We start from the raw sequence: 23,073 nt of genomic DNA, 5'->3' as shown, positions 1-23,073 counted from the left end.
ATTTTTCTCATGTGAAAACTGCTAGGCAAGATATTTGTTCTTTTTAGGGAAAAAAAAGACATGTTTGCTTAAAATGGGACTTTTTTTACTTTCTTGAAATTTAATTTTTTGCAGCATTCAAATGCGCTATTAAATTCATTGTGTTGAAATTTTTGAATGTGCTCCTCCTGTGGAATATTTTTTTTTGGTCACGTGTGCTCCAGGATGCAAACTTCACATCACTTTCACAAATCGCATAAAAGTACCACAGGGCAGACATGTTTGTTTGGGGAAAGCGATACGGAGACGCTACACTGCAGACAGGCTACAGGCTGCAAACTATGTGCCACAGGTGATTGGTTTTTTGTGATCGTAGCTGAAAGGCATTGATGCCGATCACATACTTTTTTGCGGAAATTGGCCGATCGGTGGCAGATTCATCAGCGCATCCTTAGAGAACATGTTTATTGTTCAGATTTGTTCCGTGAGTTTATGGTTATGCGATCGTAGTTTTCAATCACAGAGTTGGTCATTTGATTAACCCATCTCTGTCCAGGCTGCTCAGTACAATACGGCGGACTCAGCAAGAAGTTAAGTGTGTAGTCTTCATGCAGTGCCCCTCTAAGTAAACCTTCATCACCGTGTTCATTGCGTGTCATCAAACCGTGAGAACGTATTTAGTTGTTTTTGCAGGCGTTGACTTCTTTGTTGTGATGTGGTAGTAATTGTCTGTCACTTTGATTCATTTTAGGATAAGTGGAATCACATCTGTGGAGGCCCGAAGTGATTGCCATTTTAGCGATTTTTCACAGATTCAGTTGCTGTGATCAGGGTGATTCTCTGCTTTTGGTGGGTGTTAAGTGTGCATTCACACACACACACGCACACATACACACACACACACACATGCACGCACACACACACACGCACCACACGGTGAGGCAGATGATTTATAGCCAGCCAGGTCTAATGGATTGCTTTGGCACTTGAGAAATTATGAAAAGAAATTAATTAGCCTTTAGTGACCCTGCGTCCATCTGTCTCCCTCACACACACACACACACACACACACACTCATGCATGCGCCCACGCTCTCTCACACACACATGCACTCGCGCACACACACGTTGACCCAACCACTTAGTTGTTCGCTTTGAAGATAATTACACTCTAAATGGGCTAACCGCTATGAATTTGTCTTCATTGAATTGCATGAAAATACTTGTTTGTTGTCGTGTCGTTATTCTACCCCACTGACATGTTGTATCGACCTCAAATGAGTAATGAATTGCCAAATTTTTCATATTTAACATTCAACACTAGGCAGTTAATGATACGATTTACATAACCTGATCACTTGTGTCATCATTCAAATGATGTAGCCAACAGGACATAATCTGGCATTGTTTAGGGAGACATTGTTGAACGATAATTAATGATACAATTCCACCAGAAATACAACACATGTCTACCAGTCACGTGCAGTCAGGGCAGGTGGCAGGTGAGGCTCTGTAACATAAAATAAATATTAATATATCTCCATTGAACTGTATTATAAATGTATATTTTTTATGATTGCAAAATGTTAACATTTTCTTTTATTAACAATCGCATAATTTGCACATTCAGTGTGCAAGCCCCGCCTACCGTCTGAGTGCACGCTGAGTTGGCTCATGGCGTCTGCCAGTTTGCGTTTGTCAGCATGTTGCAGAAATATTTATTATACACCATGACTTTCTACAGTCTGTGTAATGTCTTTTATGTACCTAAGTGTGGTATCATCGTTCTTGCTGATCAGACAATAGAATACACAAAAAATACGTACAAATGTGATACAGGAGGCACATGCAGCACTGCTGCATCCTGAAGAGGTGGGAGCATGCGGGAGCTGGGAGGCGCTTGTTACTGACGTCCTTCCTTTTTGCATAAAGAAAAAACTCCAAAGGAGTTAGTACCTCACCAGCCATGAACTTCACCACACGTCACTGATGTCTACATACTACACTGCAAAAACAAAATTTCAAGAAAGCAAAAAAAAGTCCCATTTTAAGCAACCAATTCTTATTTTTCTTAAAAAGATAAATATCTTGTCTAGCAATTTTCACTTGAGAAAAATAATCTTACATTAAGAAAGTATAGCTAGCCAACTCTTATGAATAAAAACTTTATTTGGATTATTCTTGATTATTCTTCAACAACAGATTAATATATATTTGTCTTAAATTACGTTAAGAATAAAACTTGTTTCTAAACTGTCTAAATTTAAGAACGGACTCACACACATAAAAACGTCCCATTTAAAGCAACCGTTTCTTAAAGAGTTGCTGACTTCAGACCAACGTGACGGCTGCACAGCAAGTTTGATTAAGCGTACCAAGATTCATTGGATTAAATCTAGTCATAAAATCTGTGTAAATGTGTACAATTATTCAACTTGATTCAAGAAAATCCATTGTATCGTATCGTTTTCTTTCTGCCACTAATGATATCGGTGCGCAAGTGATGATGTGCTCCACACAGCGACAAGCTTGCTAGCTCAGCATGTCCGCGGTCTGGAATTATTTTGAAGTTTCGCCTTTGGATTATAAATATGTGTAAGCGAGGGTCTTAATAAGGTGTCCTTTGATGTTGTGCCAAGGACGGCAGCCATGAAGCCTGGGAAGCACTTTTTATTAGCATGCAGCTTCATCTTAGCATCACACCACACAGCCGTCAAGAGCTCAAAGACGAAACAGCACACTTCCAGACTTCACAATAAAAAATTCTGCCCGTTACGTCTCGTCAAGCACAATCTAACTAAATAAGGTGTCTCAGAAACTTAGATTTAATTTGCAATTATTGGCAATGAAGTTCTGGACATTATGAGTATATTGGCTATTTGTGAAAAGTACATATGGAGCATCTCTAATTCTATTATTCTATTGAATTATTTTACAGCCTTGGTAGAGGTCTGTGCTCGAATGAGTGCCATTCAAGGTCCAATGAAACAACGCGTTGACCTCCATGTGAAACAGCAAAACACGGTCTTTCTGTTGGCAAGAGTACAGAGTTTCACCACAACCTCTTATTATGAATTATTTTGTGGTTGTGTGTCTCCTGAGCGTAGAAAGCCATCTGGTGTGAGACAGATGAGTGCCACTGTGAGTATAGAACATAATTAAAGTCCAATCCAAAATGGCTTGAGATGCACAGCAATGCAACAAGGATGTTTCCGACATAAAAGCGCGAGTGTAATTGTGACGGCCTGCCCTTATTCTTCCAGCACTAAAAATGACATCTTGGTTGTCTTCCACAGAGAGATTGTCTGCCTCCCCGAGCTGCCCATGAGCAGATGGCAGCGACTGGAGGCGTGTTACTTTCCCAAAATATGTTGAAGCATCCTGAAAAATAACACACTTTCCCCAGTTTACTGTTGGAACATGTGTTGACATTTGGATGTGTGGTTGCTCCAAAATGTGTCAGATGCCTTGACTATTTAACTATGATTTCCATCTATCCAATACACTGCTTGTCCTTTTCAGGGTCACAGGATTGCTAAAGCCTTTCCCTGTCAATCACAGGGATGGCAGATAAACAGACAACCAACAGAGAAAAAAAATTAGCTTTGCTCTTGTTAAGAGGTCAAAACGGCCGAGCCATTTCTAAAGAACCACAGTGAGAGCCATTATCCACAAATGACGAAAACATGGAACAGTGGTGAACCTTCCCAGGAGTGGCCGGCCAACCAAAATTACCCCAAGAGCACAGTGACGACTCATCCAAGAGGTCACAAAAGACCACACAACAACATCCAAAGAACTGCAGGCTTCACTAACCTCAGTTAAGATCAGTGCTCATGACTCCACCATAAGAAAGACACTGGGAAAAAAAACCATCTGCATGGAAAAGTTCCAAGATCTCAATTTTGCCAGAAAACATCTTGATGATCCCCAAGACCTTTGGGAAAACAATCTGTGCTGTGAAGAGACAAAAGTTGAACTTTTTTGAAGGTGTGTGTCACCTTACATCTGGCTTAAAAGTAAGGCCACATTTCCGAAAAAGAACATCAGACCAACAGTAAAATATGGTGGTGGTAGTGTGATAGTATGGGGTTGTTTTGCTGCTTCGGGGCCTGGAAGACTTGCTGTGATAAATGGGACCATGAATTCTGCTGTCCTGAAGGAGAATGTCCAGCCATCTGTTCGTTACCTCAAGCTGAAACAAACTTTGGTTCTACAGCAGGACAATAATCCAAAACACACGAGCAAGTCCACCTCTGAATGGCTGAAGAAAAACAAAATGAGGACTTTGGAGTGGCCTAGTCAAAGTCCTGTGTCATGACCTTAAACTTTGAATATTTTGCAGGGCCAAAGGGGTGAGTTTGGGAAGATCTTGGAACGGATTAGGCTATTTACATGTATTTTACGCTTCGTATAACGTAAAAACCCTACAACGTAAACGTTCTCGGAATGGATTATTTACGTTGTAGGGGCGTCTACTGTACTTACAATGCAACTCCATAAGAAGGTTAAGACTTTTTTTGTTGGAAGGTTTACTAAAACAAATTTTGTTATTAGGACCAGTTAAATTATATTTTTGGTGTGGCCAGGTTTTAATTCCACACTTTCGGTAATGTCATAGTTTCCTTCATTTCTCAGTGAATAATAGGTTAATTTAAACTCCTTGAACCCTCCATCACATAGAACACTTATTGGAGTCATTTTTTTTAATTGATGAATTTTGAAAATGTCATTATTTTCATATTTTAACATGTCAATAAATGTGTATGAATTAATGTGTACCTTTCTTTAATTATATACTTTTGATTATTGATGCTATACATTATTATTGGTATGTTCATAGGCAAGGAAAAATCACCCACTTCTGTTGTTTTATAATGTCTCTGCTGTAGCTTAATGGTTCATTCCCCGAGAAACGCGAGGCATTAATCCACAGTACTGATCTAATTTAGGATTCTTTGGCCTTGGTGGAGGTATGAATTCTAGGTTACAATGTCAGTAAATCCTACGATTGAGGCATTGAATTTATGAGTATTGGAGAATGATGAAAGTGGGTATGTCATAGAAGAAAGCACCCCAGTTGAATAAAGAAGGACAAAGACAGTCAGCGGGGGTGCAACATGAGGGACTATTAGCAGCAGTGTGCAGGCAGTTGGTAGGAATACCGAGGTCTGACACGCCACAATGTGATCTCACTCAGGCTTAGTGTCCCTTTTCTCTCTGCCCCGTCGCTTCCCTCATCACACATGGAGGTAATGTGTTGGCTCTGCAACGTGGTTACAATATGTACCGGTACCAGTATGTGAATTTTCCACCGTGGATGCTGAAGCAGAACAAATCCTCTGGAATTTTTTCCACTCAGCTGGAGATCATGAACACTGTCATCTTTCCAGATGAAGTGACTGAAAATGCAGCATTTTGACACAGTGGGAGCGTCCTCAGGGAATTCAATCGATCGCAACTGGACTCTTCAGGTTGTCGTACAAGACGTTTCACCTCTCATCTGAGCAGGCTTCTTCAGTTCATGCTCAAAGACTAGGTGGGACACACACCAGTCAGACTAGATAGGACAGCTCTAGTCTGAGAGCTTAGTGCAAGATCCAATGTATTTATCCTCTGAAGGAGGAGGCAGGTCCAGACATGGTCCGTGTCCCTGCTCAGTCGCTGCTTGGTTTCAAAACAAAGCTAACGTTAAGGTTGCGAAGCCAACTCTGAATGGGTGGGCGTTGTACAACACCCCCTTTCTTCCAAATACAATGCTGTCCTTTCATTCCTTCCTAAAAGACTCATTTCGCCTCTAACAAATAAACAAGGCACAGACACCTTGGTTTCAGGTGGGTCCATGAACATCATCTGAATGGGATACTAAGGACAAAGTTGATACCACCCAAACAAAGAGCCAACCATTCCTGTCTGGACCTGCCTTCTCTTTTAGATGATAAATAGATTGGATCTTGCACCAATCTCTCAGACAAGAGCTGTCCTATCTAGTCTGACTGGTGTGTGTCCCACCTAGTCTTTGAGCATGAACCGATGAAGCCTGCTCGGATGAGAGGCGAAACGTCTTCTAAGGCAACCTCAACAGTCCAATTGCGATTGATTGAATGTCCTGAGAATACAATGACCTGGATGAATGAGAATATTCACAGGCAATGGGAGCATCACATGTACTTTTGACAGATACTTGACTAACACTCTCCTCTCCTCTCTGTCTCCTCCCTGCAGCACTGAGCTGGACCTGGACTATGACAGCTACGATGACTACTATGACAGGTACTGTCAGGAAGCAGGTCACACAGCTGACTGCGTGTGTGTGCGTTAAAGGAGCCTCTGCTGTCCGTCAGCGTCTGCTTTATGAGCTGTCAGTCATCCCGAACAACAGCTAACGTGCACAAAAAATATACTGTATATATTGTATGCATTTCAATCTGTAATAGGGGTCTCCAACTCGCGGGGCGCAAATGCTGTAATTGCAGCCCACAACTTCAGTTTTACTTGCACGGGCAAGTAAACACCATCACTGAACAGGGCGGTCACTTGACAGAACACTATCTACAATCGCGGTGCTAACAGAAAATGACAGCACAACATGTAACAAGTAAGTAAACACACAGAGGGCAACTACTACTATGGGGAATAAACAACTACGTTAACTCGAAACACATATCTTCGGCAACTTTTTACAAATCAAGTACCACAATGCATGCTGGGAGCAGGCATCACTCCCAATTAGGGAGTGTTCCAAACTGTCGCAAAATTAAACTCTGCTATGGATTATCGACACGCTCTCGCCTTGTAGCGTTTTTTTTTTTATTATTATTCAAATATAGCCACTATAAACTTCTAACGGCGTCCCTTCTCAGTGAACCAAGTCACCATTTTACATGTCATCTCGGAGGAGCCCCTCGCCAGAATGGAAGAAAATTGGGTGGACACCACAAAAGAAGAAAAAAATGAAAGAAGAAGAAGAAAAAAGCAATAAACCGCGAGTAATAGCAGGCTCGGCCAGTAAAGTTAAATGGGAAGATCCGATAGCATAGTTCAAATCAAAAGTGTGGACTCACTTTGGCTTTTATGTTGTGGACGACACAACACAGACTTTGAAGTATGGAAGAAGTGTCTGACAAAAATACTTGTAGGACACACTGGCGGCACGACAGACATGGACAGCAACCTCGTTCGTCACCACGCTCACAGATGAAACTGCTCAGGAAGAAAAATATTTATTTTTGTCTTCAAATGCTAAATGTTGTTATTCAATCAAGAGACGTGTGTTTAGTCTATTGTCCAAATTGTTGTGCTGCTCAATCTTATCTGGGTCATTCTCTCTCTTCCCAGTGAAAATGTCACTACTGGCGTACTACACTAAATATTTATTTTTGATATGCTTCTACTTTTTTAGAGTTGATCTACTTAAGAGACATGAGATTTTGTGTTTTCGGAATGAGTTTAAAACAGTGTCACTGTTTGTCAGACACCCAAACTAAAATCCTGTTTACGCTTATGTTGCACTAAAACAGTATCATTCTTTTTGCAGCATTGCTGCTTGCATTCTGGTTAGAATATGCTGTAAAAATTCTACTCTTATACTCTACTGTAATACTCTTTCCTCTTTGTCTTTGACTTGAACAGGAGAAGTATACCAGACTCACCTGTTGCACAGGAATACTGTTCTAGCAATAAATAATAAAATAAAAACAACTTACAATATTTTAGATTATTTTATTGTTATTCTAATGTACAGGTATATTTTTCAAACTTTATTTTTCATTGTATTTTAATGGAAGTATAAAGGTAATCGTAATTATCTTTGTCAAATTTGATTCATTTTAAACAAAATACACTGTAGGTATGCAGGGTCAGACAGTGTACTGTCACGTCAAACCATTTTATGTCTGGATGTGAGCCACATTGCAGCAATTGAAGTTTAACATAAAAAAAAATACAGTTTAACATTCTTAGAGAATTATATGTCTGTCTAGTATAACCCAGAATTCTTCTGGATTTGCATGAGCCTTGTATAAATATCAAACCATTCACTTATTAATTGTGCAGGTGACACATTTCTAAGCTTTGGTGGAGTACTGCGCTACGTGATTGCGCTTGTTTAAAAAGGTTAAAACTAGGGATGCTCCGATCGATCGGCCACCAATCAGTATCGGACGATTTCCTTAAAAAAATCGTGTGATCGCCATATGCCGATAAAATGCTGGCAACGCCGATCACAAAAGCCGATAACCTGTGGCTAGCACTATTGCAGACCGCAGCGACCATTTCGTGCAGTGTTGTGTCTTTATCTAACCAACGTCTTTGGCAGTGTCATCCTCCCACGGAATCGGCAGCATAAAACCCGGATCGGAGCATCCCTTGTTAAAACTAGTCATTTATGCTTGCAGTAGTTGAACATTTGACCTTTTGGCAATATATACTGATTTTTTTGGGGAAGAAAATAGACTGGATTCTTAATTCAGACCATTTTGTCACACAGTGTTACCACAGCAGACTACCGTAGTGTATAAACCGCTACTTTTTCTTAACTTTGAACCCTGCGGCTTATACAGCAGTGCAGCTAATTTATGGATAAATTCTAATCTCGTGACATCTCCTTTACTTCAGAACTACTACTAATCGCTTAAATACTGGGCTGCTCGCAAGTCAGTGAGGAAACCGTAGCTCTTTCTTTGGCAGGAGCCAATCTCGATCAGTGCACTCATAATGAGTTTGTCATCCCACTGGAAATCACGAGAGGTCATTACTCAATATACCAGCCTGACTCACGGTGTCTTCTTATAAAGAACGTTAAACTCAACACACAGCAACTTAACAGTCAAAAGGTATACCTAAAAAATATACAAACAAGTACAAATACAAGTTTAACATTTTTGCGTTCAAGTAAAGCATTCATTGGTGCCTGCCGGGGTGCTGCAATGATGTCAGCTGGGCTCCTCTGGCTCCCTCTGGTGGACAGAGGCAGCATTGCAGCGCCATCCATCCATCCAGCCATCCATTTTTTGTGCTGCTTGTCCTCCATTGAAATGCTTTGCTCAGATGAAATGCATTATGGGGAAATGTAAAAAAAAATTTATTGGTACTATATATTTTTTAGCTATACTTTTTGAATGTTAAGTTGCTGTGTGATGAGTTTAGCGCTCTTTGTAAGATGAGTCAGACTGTTATATTGAGTAATGACTTCCTGCCTCCTGCAATTTCCAAATGGGTTGACAAGCTCGTTGTGAGGTTATTTATAGCTCATGATTGGCTCCTGTCAAATAAAGACCTGCCTGGTCCTCACAGACTCGTATGTGCCACAATATTTTATGACGTGGACATGTGCTGCTGTTTTTTTCCTCTAAATTTAGTGGGTGCGACTTATACATGGGTGCGGCTTATGCATTTGACAATTACGGTAATTAACAGTAATTACTTTTGTTAGGTTAGCTTCTTAACAACAATAGAGGGGCATTTGCATCTGCAGAATGTAATGCAGCTGCACAACACTGCAAACTATAACCACAATTAAATGCTAAATGTATTGTAAAATTAATAACTCACTGTTCGTGCCAATCAGAACTGAGCCTGATTATCTGTGGAAAGTAATTATTTTTATTTTATCCTTTGGACCTCATTAGATTGAGCAGGTGTGGTTAATGCTGTGACCGGTAGGTGTGTCATTTCTATCAAAATAATGACCTATTGATTTATGGTAGTAATGTTTGTTAATCTTTTCTTGCGGTGTAGCAGGTAGTTTCAAAGACTGCTGCTCTGCAGAGTGACTTTGTATTGTTGGTCCTAAACTGAAATTGCTCAGGGACCTTCATACATCCCCCAGGTCTACACACACACATATGTACATGCATTGCTGCTTGGTTGCTTTGTGTATTAACTGTCATACTTTTCTCATTGCTGTTTTCCTTGCTCTGCATTTTCTTGACTTTGCTCAGGGGGGCAACACCCGCCACTGATTTTCAATTTGTTTTAACACAGTGCATGATTACCCCATGCTGCTGGCTAGCATAAGTGACAGCTCTGTGCATGTGTGTGTGTTTGTGTATCTACTGTGTTTGCACATTTTGACATGGAAGCGCTGTGGGAACTGCACGCGTTTGCATTTCTGCACTGGTATTTCTTGTTAGCGCATGACAGTATGGTGATATTGACTGAGGTAACTGTTACTGTCCAGTGTCCTCTTGCGTCAACATGAAGGTAAAGTGTTTTTCAAACACAAAGATAACCGCTTCGGTTGACAAAGCGGCTTTCCACGTGGGTTCTAATCCATGGAGACAAACACACTCTCACACACACACTTTTCTGTAATCCTCTCATCGTCTGAGCTTCCATTCTACGCGATGACACTTCAGAGCCAGCGTAACAACACATTGTCTGTGTGCCCCTGCTAACTGCTCTGAGGGACTTTAAACTCCTGTGAGCCTTTTGGTCCGCGTGTCTCCACACACGGACAATGCTCAAAGCCTCTAATCTCACACATTTTTGGCAGCCTAATGCACTTCATCCTGATGTGGCACAGTGAAGCATGTCTGTGTGCGTGTGTGTGTTCGCCACTGATGAGCATAGTTTGTCTGAGCTCTCTCGGCTCAGCAGAGAGGCTTCGGGGAACATCGGAGTGGAAAAGCAGAGAAAACACTTCTCAGAGCTGTGAGTGATTGACTGGCTAACAGCTCAATCAGTAAACCTACATTAAGTCCTCCAAGCAAACTGCTTGCCTCCCTCTTGTTGTCAGGCTTTGCACAAACTATTTGCAAAGGGCTCATGCTGCTCAGTTCTTTTCATCTATTTATAATTTATAATTTCATTAATCAAGCATCATTAGATTAAGGTCAATAGCTACACTTGAATACTACTCTTTTATCTTACCATGACATTTCTTTCATTCCAAATTTGTGTGAACAGTTTAGGGAAGGCCCTTTTCTGCTCCCAGTGCACAAAACATGGATAATAAAAGGATGCTTGGATGAGTTTGGTGTGGAAAATTCACATCTATTGCTAATGCACTCTTTACTAATTTTGAAATACATAACAAAATGATGAAGCAGTATAACAATGTGGTACAATAGGAGTCGAGGTTTACAATCATTATAGATAAATTATATAACATTCATTAAAAAAAAATAATACATATAATATAAAATAATAAATAATATAACAAAAAGTGATGTAAAGGTTAATAGTTAACAGAAATATAGTTTGATGATGAGTGAGTACAGACAATGTATGACTTCAAGTAGTCCTAAGAAATTAAGAATATGTAGGAAGTGGTTAGATATAGCATTGTATGTACACAGTGGTGATCAGAATACAAACTAGAAAAGGTGTTGTATTTCATTTTGTGGTGTGCGACTGTGAGATAGTTCAGGAGAGAAGTTAAAACAATGTCCAATCATACAACAGTTTAAATATACTAAATATACGTCTGTGTAGGCTCTCAGTCGTACAGGAGTTGTCCATCGAGGGAAAGGCTTCTTGAGACGTCATCTGTACTTCTGTGAAAAAAGTGTCAAACGTTTCGCTCCTCATCCGAAGAGCTTCGTCAGCGAACTAACAAGTGCTGGTAGCCTAGGCCTTAAATACAGTAAGAGTGGGCGGAATTGGTGTGCCAACCCCCTCCTCCTATGGTTCCTTACACTAAGACTGGGCGGAGTAATCCTGCCATTAGCACCTCCGAACAAAGGGAAGTGTAGCTCCCTGTAGTTGGGTATGAACGACTCTGATACTGGCTAGTTAGCATCTATTGTTCTGGCTTGGCCCTGGCTCTACCTCATTTGCAAGACTGTGGGTTTTGGTCTCAGTAACCTGCTGAACACAGGGTCCAAATTAAACCTCAAACCTTAGTGTAAGGAACCATAGGAGGAGGGGGTTGGCACACCAATTCCGCCCACTCTTACTGTATTTAAGGCCTAGGCTACCAGCACTTGTTAGTTCGCTGACGAAGCTCTTCGGATGAGGAGCGAAACGTTCGACACTTTCTTCACAGAAGTACAGATGACGTCTCAAGAAGCCTTTCCCTCGATATACTAAATATAAACAAAACATATTTTCATGAAATATGCAGGTGTGATAATCAATGGCAAAAGGATGCTTGGATGTGTTTGGTGTGGAAAAACTTTAGAGCCCAAACACCTTTGGGGGGAACTAGAACAGAGGCGGGTTCTCAGGTTCAACATTAGTGACCTCTAATCTCACAAACGTTGCAGTATGTTACAGAAAAAACGAAAACGACTGTTTTGAGTCAGAGTAGGCAGGTAGTTTTGTACACCAGTGTGTTGTGTTGAAATAGTTTTTACTTGGTTTTATGCATCTTTGCATGATGCTCTATTTTTGACTTTTGCTGGTGAAATGGCAAGGTGTCCTAATAGTTTCTTGTAAATATTGTATGATCTGCCTGCTGGAGTTCAGAGTCTGCTCCCGTGTTTTTGTTTTATTTTGTTTTTTTTTTGCGTTTTCTCCCCATGCCTGCGTGGGTTTTCCCCCGTTACTCCATATTCCTCCCACATTCCACAGCTTGCATTTTAGGCTCATTGGAGACTCTAAATTGTCCACAGGTGTGAATGTGGTTGTTTGTCTAAATGTGCCCTGTGGTTGGCTGGCGACCAGGTGTAATAATGGGGTGTAATTCAGTGGTCCCCAACCTTTTTTGACCCACGGACTGGCTTGTGTTACCACAAATCTCCCATTATAGCGATCTAATGAATAAATCATGAATAACATCAAAATAAAAGCACAAAATGAATGCCGACCCACCATCCACCAGTTCAAGTTCCAGCCAAGTTTTTCCATAGAGATTATTACATCGCTGTTTGGCGTGTGTGGTAAAAGGCAGTGCGCTAGCATGAATTAACTTGAGACAAATGTGCACATTAGCACTCAATAAGTCATCAAAACTTACCTTTATGCATTCCCACATAGTATCAGCATTTGACACCAAATATGAGGTGAAAGAAAAATGGTAAAAATACAGTAGTAGTCTATCTGTGTGGCATGAGATAAAGTTAGCAAACGCACAATGGACATGCGTCAAGTGAGACGGATGTAACAGAGAGAATCCGGCCACTTTTCAAAATAAAACATAAAAAAAATGAAATAATGGAAATTATTTTTTCTTTCTTACCACACACCAAATGACCCGCGGCCCAATACCAGGCCCGATACCTGGCCCGAGGCCTGGAGGTTGGGGACCTCTGGTGTAATTAGAATAATTTATAAATACCTGATAATAGAGGTAAAATGTACAGCATGCATGGACTACTGTTAGAAATGTTTAAATTTGTATTTCTTTATGCTTTACTGATGATGTTTTTTCATCAAGCGTTGAGATTTCGCACTTTGTTCGGCCTTCCTTGAATTCACCATAGTTGTGTGCTGTGAGATACAAAAGTTTGTTTCTCAACACTATACCTTCAACAGTTGCGTTATTTTCTCTCCGTTCGTATCACTGTACGCTGCCACTTGTCCATTGTTGTGTATGTGTTGCAGTGTTTGCATGCGCGAATGAAGGCCGCTGCGTCGCAGCGAGAAAGTGACACAGAGCGATTGAGAGGTCTGACTTTTTTGTGGGCATCGGTTTCGAGGTGCAAATGTATTACTCCTTTGAATGCATATTAAAACTTTTAAGAGACGACAGCAACTACTTTCCTCCACAATAAAAAACAACTCGGCTCACGGGACGGATGCCATACAACTTCATGTCAATAAATCCGAACTATCCCTTTAAATCTTGCAGCGAACACAAGTTAATACAGTATATGAGCATAAGTCACTACTGGTATTATAACAGGCAAGCGGTGCGGCTAGGAGAAACTCATTCTCCCACCTGCTAGCCTGCTAGCCTCTAGCGTAGGCCAAAGGCTACACCATGTCCAATTCCATCTGTTCATCGATCATATCACATTATGTGTTTAATAAGTGTGTGAGATATATTTAGGGGTTTAACCTGGATTGTGTTGGGAGCAAGCAACAGCAATTGAAGCAATATTGTACACTTTATCCACTTCTTACATACACAATGTAAGTCTGCACTTGTCCTACGTAGTAAATGCCATATATCACATACAACAACCACATTTAAGGAGTGGGACAAAAGAACAGAAACGTTAGCAACACTAGCATACAGTGCTAACATTGCAGTCCCATTTTAACAGGAATATCATGCTAGGTTAGACTATAAGCGGGGAGCTAACACATGTCCATAGTCATGTGTTAGCTTTCTGCATCTCCATCCTGGATGGCTTTGATCATGTGACTATGGCTCGATGAGTGATAAGGTCAAATCTGCTTTGAATGCAACTTCCCTTTTAATTGCAAGAAAAATACACGTGGAGACATCCGATGACGTTTGCGTAACCGGTAGATGGCGAGTTGGACTCCTAGGGTGTCAGCAGTGCCCGTGGCCTTGTAGTGAGCTATTGATTGGCTCTGGCAGAACCAATTACATTCAGTGACAGATAGAGACATGGAGATCTCCACGGGTAGGGGCTAATGCCAGCACAAGAGAGGAGGAATTAAAAAAGTCAGGGGAAATACTTGTAAAATATAAATAAAGTATGAACACCTTTATGGATTCAAACTACTGTTTCTTCTTTAGAATTCTATATCAATTTTTCATTATCACACTATGTCAATTTTAAAGATTTTTTTCCATTTGTAAGTAATGTACAGTAGTGCCTTGGTTAACATTATTAATGCGCTCCCGAAGGTCTGACTCAAAACAAAATGGACACTAACCAAACTAAATTATTCCATGGAAAATAATGTACGTCCAATTAATCCGTTCCAGACACCCAAAAATGTTAACACAAAACACATTTTATAGACAATAATTGTAGTTTTACATGCAGAAAATGATGCAAAAATAACTATAAGAGACAAAGGAATGGGCAACTGAACATTTAACATCACTTTTACTTAGTTTTGTGTGGAAAAAAAAACACATTTAACAATAAAATGGTTTCTACTGTATTTTATGATATTGTATTTTACTCATGTGTAGTTACACTTTTCTGAAACTGTATTCACAATTTTAAAAAACAATGCTAGGAAGGTTTAAACAATTTTGAGTTTCACCTTCTTTCTTCCAAAGTGATCAACTCAGTCCATTAGTATGCTTTGTAGTGGTTGCCAGAAGTAATGTTTGATGTTCGATTTAAGAAAAACAATTCTTTTTTGTGTCTGCTCGCATCCTAGGGCGTATGACTACCAGCGTGTCCCAGCATCCATGTCTCCTCTGCCCTCAATGGGACCCAGCCTGTCCAAACGCTCCCGCTCTTCCTCCTACTCGTCCTCAAAGCATAGACGCAGTCGAGACAGAACCCACTCCAAAAGTTCCAGAGCCCAGTCTACTAGTTCCTCCACATCTAAGTGTGAGTACCATGCATGTGTTCTAGTTCACATTCATCAGCCGATGGGTGTTTCGGCCTGTCAACACTAGACACCCTCATCAAAGGGGGCCAACTTACAGGGTGATCAAGCCTGAGCCTATGTCCCATGCCCAATCATGAATAAAGTAGTGCCTGGAAGGTGAGGGTTGGGGGGTTAGCACTTAGATCCCGACCTGGGAACACACACTGCCCCATCGGACCGGGTCGTCACTCAACGTCCCTCCTCCCCCCACACCATATCTTTGGGTAAGGGTAGGAAGGGCGGTGGGTTTCAAACTTCATTTGGGTCGCCAGGTGGGCACCCTCCTTCCCCTGTTTTTCGATGATAGGCCCACTGATAGGTCCACGACACCTCCAGAGAGCTCATCGGCAACACCTGGTGTCCCAGGTGTGCCCCCCTCTGCTTTGGGCCCACTGGCTGGTTCTTTTGGCCGCTTCAGAGACTGATCTTATTGTCTGTCGCAGAGCCTGTCCATGAATGCCAAGGTCTTTCATAAGACTGATGGTAGAAGAAGCCACAAAACCTCTGCATTCTACTTCAGCTGGATAGACCTTGGCCTTCTATCTTTTTGTTCATAGGCCTCTTGGGTGGAATCCTCCCATGGGGCCATCAGCCCTATGATGTTGACCATCTTAGTGAAGAGGACCATAGCACCAAGTCTGGCCTGAGGGTGGTGGTTGCAATTTATGGGGGAAGTATTAGTTGCTTGCCAGTATCAAATAGCATTTTCCAATCCCGGGCCATGGTTAGCTGTCCAACTTCTGGTTTGGTAGGGGGGTGGTTAGGCTGTTCCTGTTCCTCTCGAATTAATGTTGGCACAGTGATGGAATTGGTCGCTCTCAGGGGCAAGAAGTTGATGTTGCTGCCAGACTCTTCAGGTACTGATTGTGTCTCCAGGTGTGGCGGCCTTGTGTGAGGCTGGTCCTATAACTGGTCAAGATGTGTTTGAGAGTCGCTGGGTTTGGGCAGATGGTGCAGGTTGGGTCCTCGCCATACCACTGGTGAAGGTTTTTTGGGAATGGGAGCACATCATATGGAGCTCTTATGGAGGGTTTAGAGTGTTTGTTTCAGTGGTTCTACTGTTCTTGTACATGCATATACCACGTCATACTTCCTGTCTCTCTGCAGTGGGCATGGAGGAGTTGCAGGTGATTAAAAAGGAGCTGACTCTGATAAAGACACAAATCGATGGACTGCTTGACAGCCTTGACAGGATGGACACACACAAGACTGACCACAAAGGTGAGGTACTCATTTAGAAAGACTGTGGCGGCAATGGAGGAAGGTGGGATCGAGGTCAAACCATACATCGTCTGCTCTCCAAAACACTTTATTTTCTGATTCCTGCTCCATTTGAGGCACTATTCACAAGCCTGATCAAAATCATTCAACATTGGTGCTGCAGGGGAGCTGGTGGGGGTGAGAGTGTTTTTTTTACCTGACAAATCAATTTTCTTCCTGTCAGGAATTTTAAAATGTTGAACAAGGTCGATATCAACCTCAGTGGGGAGATTGGGACTTAGGACAGTTTAATAATATGCTGAACAAACAGTGTGGTTGGAAGCACTGTGGCAGATGAAGCCTGCAAAACAGAACAATACAAAATTGGAAAAACTGAGTGGAATTCGTGAGGGCTTTTGCTTCCCCCTTGTGGCCGACAGAATACAATGCAGCCACTGTGCTTGCCATCAATAGCAGCACATCCTTCTAAAATAAATTGGTTTATTTAACGGATCATAAACTAAAACACAGCTTGCATTGCCTTTTTACTGCGAACGATCGTTTCTATCACTATGTAGACACAACACAAAGACATCAACACATTACAATGTGTTTGTCATTCCCTTGCAAAAGGAGAAAAGAACCTCCACGTCTCTTTAATGAAGGGACTGTTTGAAGGTGCACAGCTTGATTTAATGTCATCATTAACTGTTGCTGCTGTTTTGTGTTTCTTCAGTTGTGCTGACTCATTAGACTGACAATATTCCTTATCCTACACTAAGTTAAAGCAACGATATGTAGTCATTTGAGCTCGAAAAATATACAGCTTTACAAATCATAGCGTTTGAATCGTGACCCTGATGACTTATTTCAATGATCTATAATAAGATTGTTGGACCAGCCAGGACACCACCTTACTGTTTGATCAGATTTTTTCATTTATAGACATCATTTTATAATGTAGACACTTTTTTTTGTATTTAGCACAGTAGAGCCGCTGAGGCTTAACACAATCCATTCTGGGATGCTTGTTGATTTGTTTGTATTTTTGCAATAATAACGGAACTCCTATTTTTTTTTAATTATTATTATTATTATTATTACAATGTACCATCTACAATATGCAGAAAATATACAGTAATCCCTCGTTATTGTGGTTAATTGGTTAACTGGCATAAAAAAACTCTGTTTACAACTTTCTAAATATGTTTTTTAACATCATTAGAGCCCTCCAGACATGAAATAACACAACTATAGTCACCTTTACACTTGTATTACCCAATATAGTTTACATAATTACAGAAGACACAAGACATTCATTCCATTCCATTCCATTTTCCTCCGCTTATCCGGGTCCGGGTCGCGGGGGCAACAGTCTCAGTAGGGAAGCCCAGACTTCCCGGTCCCCGACCACCTCCTCTAGCTTCACCGAGAGGACACCAAGGCGTTCCAAGGCCAGCTGTGAGACATAATCCCTCCAGCGTGTCCTAGGTCTTCCCCGGGGCCTTCTCCCGGCTGGGCATGCCCGAAACACCTCACCAGGGTGGCGTCCGGGAGGCATCCGAGTAGATGCCCGAGCCACCTCAGCTGGCTTCTCTCGATGTGAAGGAGCAGCGGCTCTACTCTGAGCTCCTCCCGGATAACCGCGCTCCTCACCCTGTCTCTTAGGGTGTGTCCCGCTACCCTACGAAGAAAACTCATTTCAGCCGCTTGCATCCGCGATCTCGTTCTTTCGGTCATGACCCTAAGCTCATGACCATAGGTGAGGGTGGGAACATAGATTGAACGGTAAATTGAGAGCTTTGCCTTCCGGCTCAGCTCTCTCTTCACCACGACGGTCCGGTACAGCGACCGCATTACTGCAGACGCTGCGCCGATCCGCCTATCGACCTCACGCTCCAACCTTCCCTCACTCGTGAACAAGACCCCGAGATACTTGAACTCCTCCACCTTGGGCAGGACCTCATTCCCAACCCGGAGGGAGCAATCCACCCTTTTCCGACTGAGAACCATGGCCTCGGATTTGGAGGTGCTGAGTCTCATCCCAGAAGCTTCACACTCAGATGCAAACCGTCCCAGTAAACGCTGCAGGTCACAGCCCGATGAGGCCATCAGGACCACATCGTCTACAAATAGCAGAGATGAGATCCTAGTGCCCCCGAACTGGACTCCCTCGACACCTTGGCTGCGCCTAGAAATTCTGTCCATGAAAATTATAAACAGAATCGGTGACAAAGGGCAGCCTTGGCAGAGGCCAACGTTCACCGGAAACAGGCTTGACTTACTACTGGCAATGCGAACCAGGCTCCTGCTCCGGTTGTACAAGGACTGAATGGCACGTAGTAGCGCGCCACCAATCCCATACTCCCGGAGCACCCCCCACAGGACACCGCGAGGGACACGGTCGAATGCCTTTTCCAGGTCCACAAAGCACATGTAGACCGGTTGGGCAAACTCCCAAGTACCCTCCAGTACCCTTGCAAGGGTGTAGAGCTGGTCCAGTGTTCCGTGACCAGGACGAAAACCACATTGCACCTCCTGTAGCCGAGGTTCGATTAACGGTCGAACCCTTCTCTCCAGCACCCTGGAATAGACTTTCCCAGGGAGGCTGAGGAGTGTGATCCCCCTATAGTTGGAACACACCCTCCGGTCACCCTTCTTGAAAAGGGGGACCACCACCCCAGTCTGCCAATCCAGAGGTACTGTTCCCGACTTCCACGCAATGTTGAAGAGACGTGTCAGCCAAGACAGTCCCGCAACATCCAGAGCCTTGAGGAATTCAGGGCGAAACTCGTCCACCCCCGGAGCTTTGCCACTGGGGAGCATTTTGACTACCCCAGATACCTCAGCCACGGTGATGGAACTGTCCGCGTTCGTATCCTCAGTCTCTGCTTCCTCTATGGAAGGTATGTCAGTGGGATTGAGAAGGGCCTCAAAGTATTCCTTCCACCGCCCAACTATATCCTCAGTCGAGGTCAGCAGGCCCCCGTCCCCACTGTAAACAGTGTGGACCGGGCACTGCTTCCCCTTTCTGAGGCGCCGGACGGTTTGCCAGAACCTCTTCGAGGCTGACCGAAAGTCGTGTTCCATGGCCTCACCGAACTCCTCCCACACCCGAGTTTTTGCCTCGACCACCGCCGAAGCCGTGTGCCGCTTGGCCTGCCGGTACATGTCAGCTGCTTCAGGAGTCCCACAAGCCATCCATGCTCGATAGGACTCCTTCTTCAGCTTGACGGCAGCCCTGACCTTTGGTGTCCACCATCGGGTTCGGGGCTTGCCGCTACAACTGGCACCGACCACCTTGCGGCCGCAGCTCCGATCGGCTGCCTCAGCAATGGAGGCACGGAATAGATCCCATTCGGACTCGATATCCTCGTCCTCCCCCGGGATGCAGGAGAAGCTCTGCCGGAGGTGAGAGCTGAAGACTCGACGAACAGGAGACTCTGCCAAACGTTCCCAGCACACCCTCACTACACGTTTGGGTCTCCCGGGTCTGTCCGGCATCCTCCCCTGACATCTAATCCAACTCATCACCAGGTGGTGATCAGTTGACAGCTCAGCCCCTCTCTTTACCCGTGTGTCCAAAACATGCGGACGCAGGTCTGATGATACGACTACAAAGTTGATCATAGACCTGCGGCCTATGGTGTCCTGGTGCCATGTGCACTTATGGACATCCTTATGTTGGAACATGGTGTTTGTGATGGACAAACTGTGGTTCGCACAGAAGTCCAACAACATCACACCGCACGGGTTCAGATCGAGGAGGCCGTTCCTCCCAATCACGCCCCTCCAGGTCACACTGTCATCACCCACATGGGCGTTGAAGTCTCTAAGTAAAACGACAGTCACCAGTTGGGGTGCTAAGACACAAGACATATTAGACATAAATAATACATCACATGTTTTTATTGTTATTTATTATTATGTCTCATTATGTCTTATTTATGTCTAATATAAGACACAAGACATATTAGACATAAATAAGACATCACATGTTAGCATTGGGAGATTTCCATGTTTTTTTTTCTGGACAGGTACTTCCTGGTGACTACTGTTGCATCAATGTAACTAGTGTAGAATTCAAAACTGGTAGTGTAGAATACCAGTGTAGAATACTACATCTCATATTTTTGAATGCGTCTACTGAATACCCTATATTTGCTGACATATGCATTTTTTTTTTTTTACTAATGATGGGCCATAGTCAATTAAGAAACAGTGATTACTTAGTTTGAAAAACCCTATTATGTTTTTTCAAAAGAAGAGAGAGGGGAGGAGCCGAACGAGAGTGAAGCTGTGAAATTCGAACCGCAAGGTGGCGAGGGACAACTGTATCTCTTTCAGACTGCTTCCATATTCCCTCCATATTTCCATGTTTACACGTGTTCGCTGATGTTTTCTAGGTTCCCCTTTACGGGAGGAAAGTCCAGCTTGCTCAATGTATGCCAGCAGTCCAGAACATTCCCTCTCATCCCTCTCCCCACCCAGCTCCCGCCATCGAATCCACAGGGAGAGCTCTGTCCAAAGGGGACCTGATGACGAGCATCACATGGTAAATAGATGATTCTGAGGTTTTCTAATCACCTTACAGTATGCTGTCTTTGTTTGGTATTATCATTTCCTTATTTGTGACTTAAAGCAGGGATTTTCAAAGTGTGGCACAGTGAACCTCCCTCAGAGAATATAGTACAGCCTTTATTCTCTGAAAAAATGATTTTTTTTTGTAGAATTTTCTGCTAAAGCAAGACGCTTTCTTTCCACTCTCTCACTGCAGGAATTAAAAATCAATTGATGTTGCCGTGGACATAACTAAAGTTAGCTTAGCATGGTTTTCTTTATTTTCTTGAGCTGTTGCACATCCTCTGAAGTTTTCAACTGCGGGAGGCCCGCCTCACACTTTGAAAACCTCTGACTTAAGACATTAAGGAACGTTATGAATGTGAAGTCAATGTGCCAGCTTGCAGTTTCATGAAGGATCTCTTTCTTTTGTTTATTTCGCTGCGTTGTCTCTGTGACAGATGAGCAATCACAACTTGGGCCCTGAAGAGGAAATATGAGGCTTGAGGAAGACAGCGTGACAAAAATGAAGTGCCAAATGTTGAGGAGGAAGAAGAGCAAACTATCAAGCCAACATCTTTATTCTAAGCTCCACTGGGAGTGCACATATCAAATGAAAATGTAAAATTGACTACCGTTGGGGTTCTGTATCTGCATTTTTTGTGAGGAAAAACCTGAACGCAAATTAAAATATACACCAAGTATTCATACTTAGACCAGCAGGAAGGAGTTCAATCTTATTCCCCGAGTAGCAGTGAAGGACATCTGGAGGCAGAATCCTGCGTCCGTATGCATTCCTATTGTACTGTACCTGTGTATTTGCATGAACACAAAGGCTCCAGCAATAATCCAGATATTGCCGTGTTTAGGAGGTTAATCCAAATGACAAATTGGGCTCCCCTGATCAGAGCATTGTGCAAACTGATAGTCATTTCTGTTCATCACAGAGTTGAATGTGACATGTGATGATGAGATCGTACATAGTTATTTATGTATTGCTAAAAGTGCAAGACTGTTTCTGCTGCCTAATCTGTTTTACTCGAGCAAAAAAAAAATGGTTTAAAAGGGTTACACTTTTACAGTTTTAACAGAATGAGGGATACTGAATAAGCACAGGCTGTTGAAAATCATGTGTAAACCTCACTAACAGTACATCTTAGTATTTTCAGAATGCAGTATGAATGTACAGTTTACATGGGAATCAATTCTATCACTTCATACATTGAAGCTATCAGACATACTGTACTATTATCAATATTGGTCAGTTACTCTGCATTTGACCGAGACAGAGAGAGAGAGAGAAAGAGAGAAGTTGTATCATTCTGTATGTGTTAGTATGCCATTATAGTACCGGTACTTAGAATGAATAAGAATGCTGCAACTCTCTTCCACCATGATGTTGGCACTAAGCTGTGCAGAAACCCGGGTCGGTGTGTAATATTGTGCATTATTGTAAACTTAACTGTAAGTGGTCAGCTGTCTAATTTCACTTTTTTCAAAAGAAACCTACAAATCAATGTTAAGTCATTTTGGTGTTTCATGTTTTTGTTGGCATTCTTGAAATGACCCAAGTGGAAATACTCATTGTCACTAGTAAAGGTATTTTCATACTGACTACACATTTCACGGGAGTGTGTATTTATTTCACTGAAGCAAACATGGTGGCATGAAGTACAATATTCGTAGGTATAAGAATGAAAGATTTGGAGTTAGGTCATTTTTTTAAGCACATTTTGGCAATTTTTATGTTTTTCAATACCGAATCATTTGCAGTGTCTAATTAAAAGTTCACTTATATGTTTATTGTTGTGGTGTGTAGTGGCATACTATTGACCTGCAGCACCATAATAAGGTTCCCCTCTCTTGTAGCTAAACAAGGAACCCAAAATATTAACACCTCTCCGTATGATACACTGCACGTGTA

The 23,073-nt window shown here is 42.4% G+C and overlaps 1 protein-coding gene across 1 annotated transcript in view; it reads left to right on the top strand.

The window, feature by feature from the left end:
• LOC129178488 (heterogeneous nuclear ribonucleoprotein C-like) overlaps positions 1 to 22,768 on the top strand; it is a 61,717-nt gene extending 38,949 nt beyond the window's left edge. The window contains exons 3-7 of the mRNA XM_054770768.1: positions 6,204 to 6,251; positions 15,174 to 15,349; positions 16,497 to 16,610; positions 20,996 to 21,144; positions 21,611 to 22,768. Of these exons, the coding sequence (XP_054626743.1) occupies positions 6,204 to 6,251; positions 15,174 to 15,349; positions 16,497 to 16,610; positions 20,996 to 21,144; positions 21,611 to 21,649 (526 nt within the window). The 3' untranslated portion in view covers positions 21,650 to 22,768. The remainder of the gene's footprint in view (positions 1 to 6,203; positions 6,252 to 15,173; positions 15,350 to 16,496; positions 16,611 to 20,995; positions 21,145 to 21,610) is intronic.
• The last annotated feature ends 305 nt before the right edge of the window (positions 22,769 to 23,073 follow it).

Source organism: Dunckerocampus dactyliophorus, chromosome 3, assembly GCF_027744805.1.
Source record: "Dunckerocampus dactyliophorus isolate RoL2022-P2 chromosome 3, RoL_Ddac_1.1, whole genome shotgun sequence".
Classification (NCBI taxonomy): domain Eukaryota; kingdom Metazoa; phylum Chordata; class Actinopteri; order Syngnathiformes; family Syngnathidae; genus Dunckerocampus; species Dunckerocampus dactyliophorus.
Note: the sequence above shows the minus strand (reverse complement) of the source record. Positions and strands in the feature narration are given on the sequence as shown.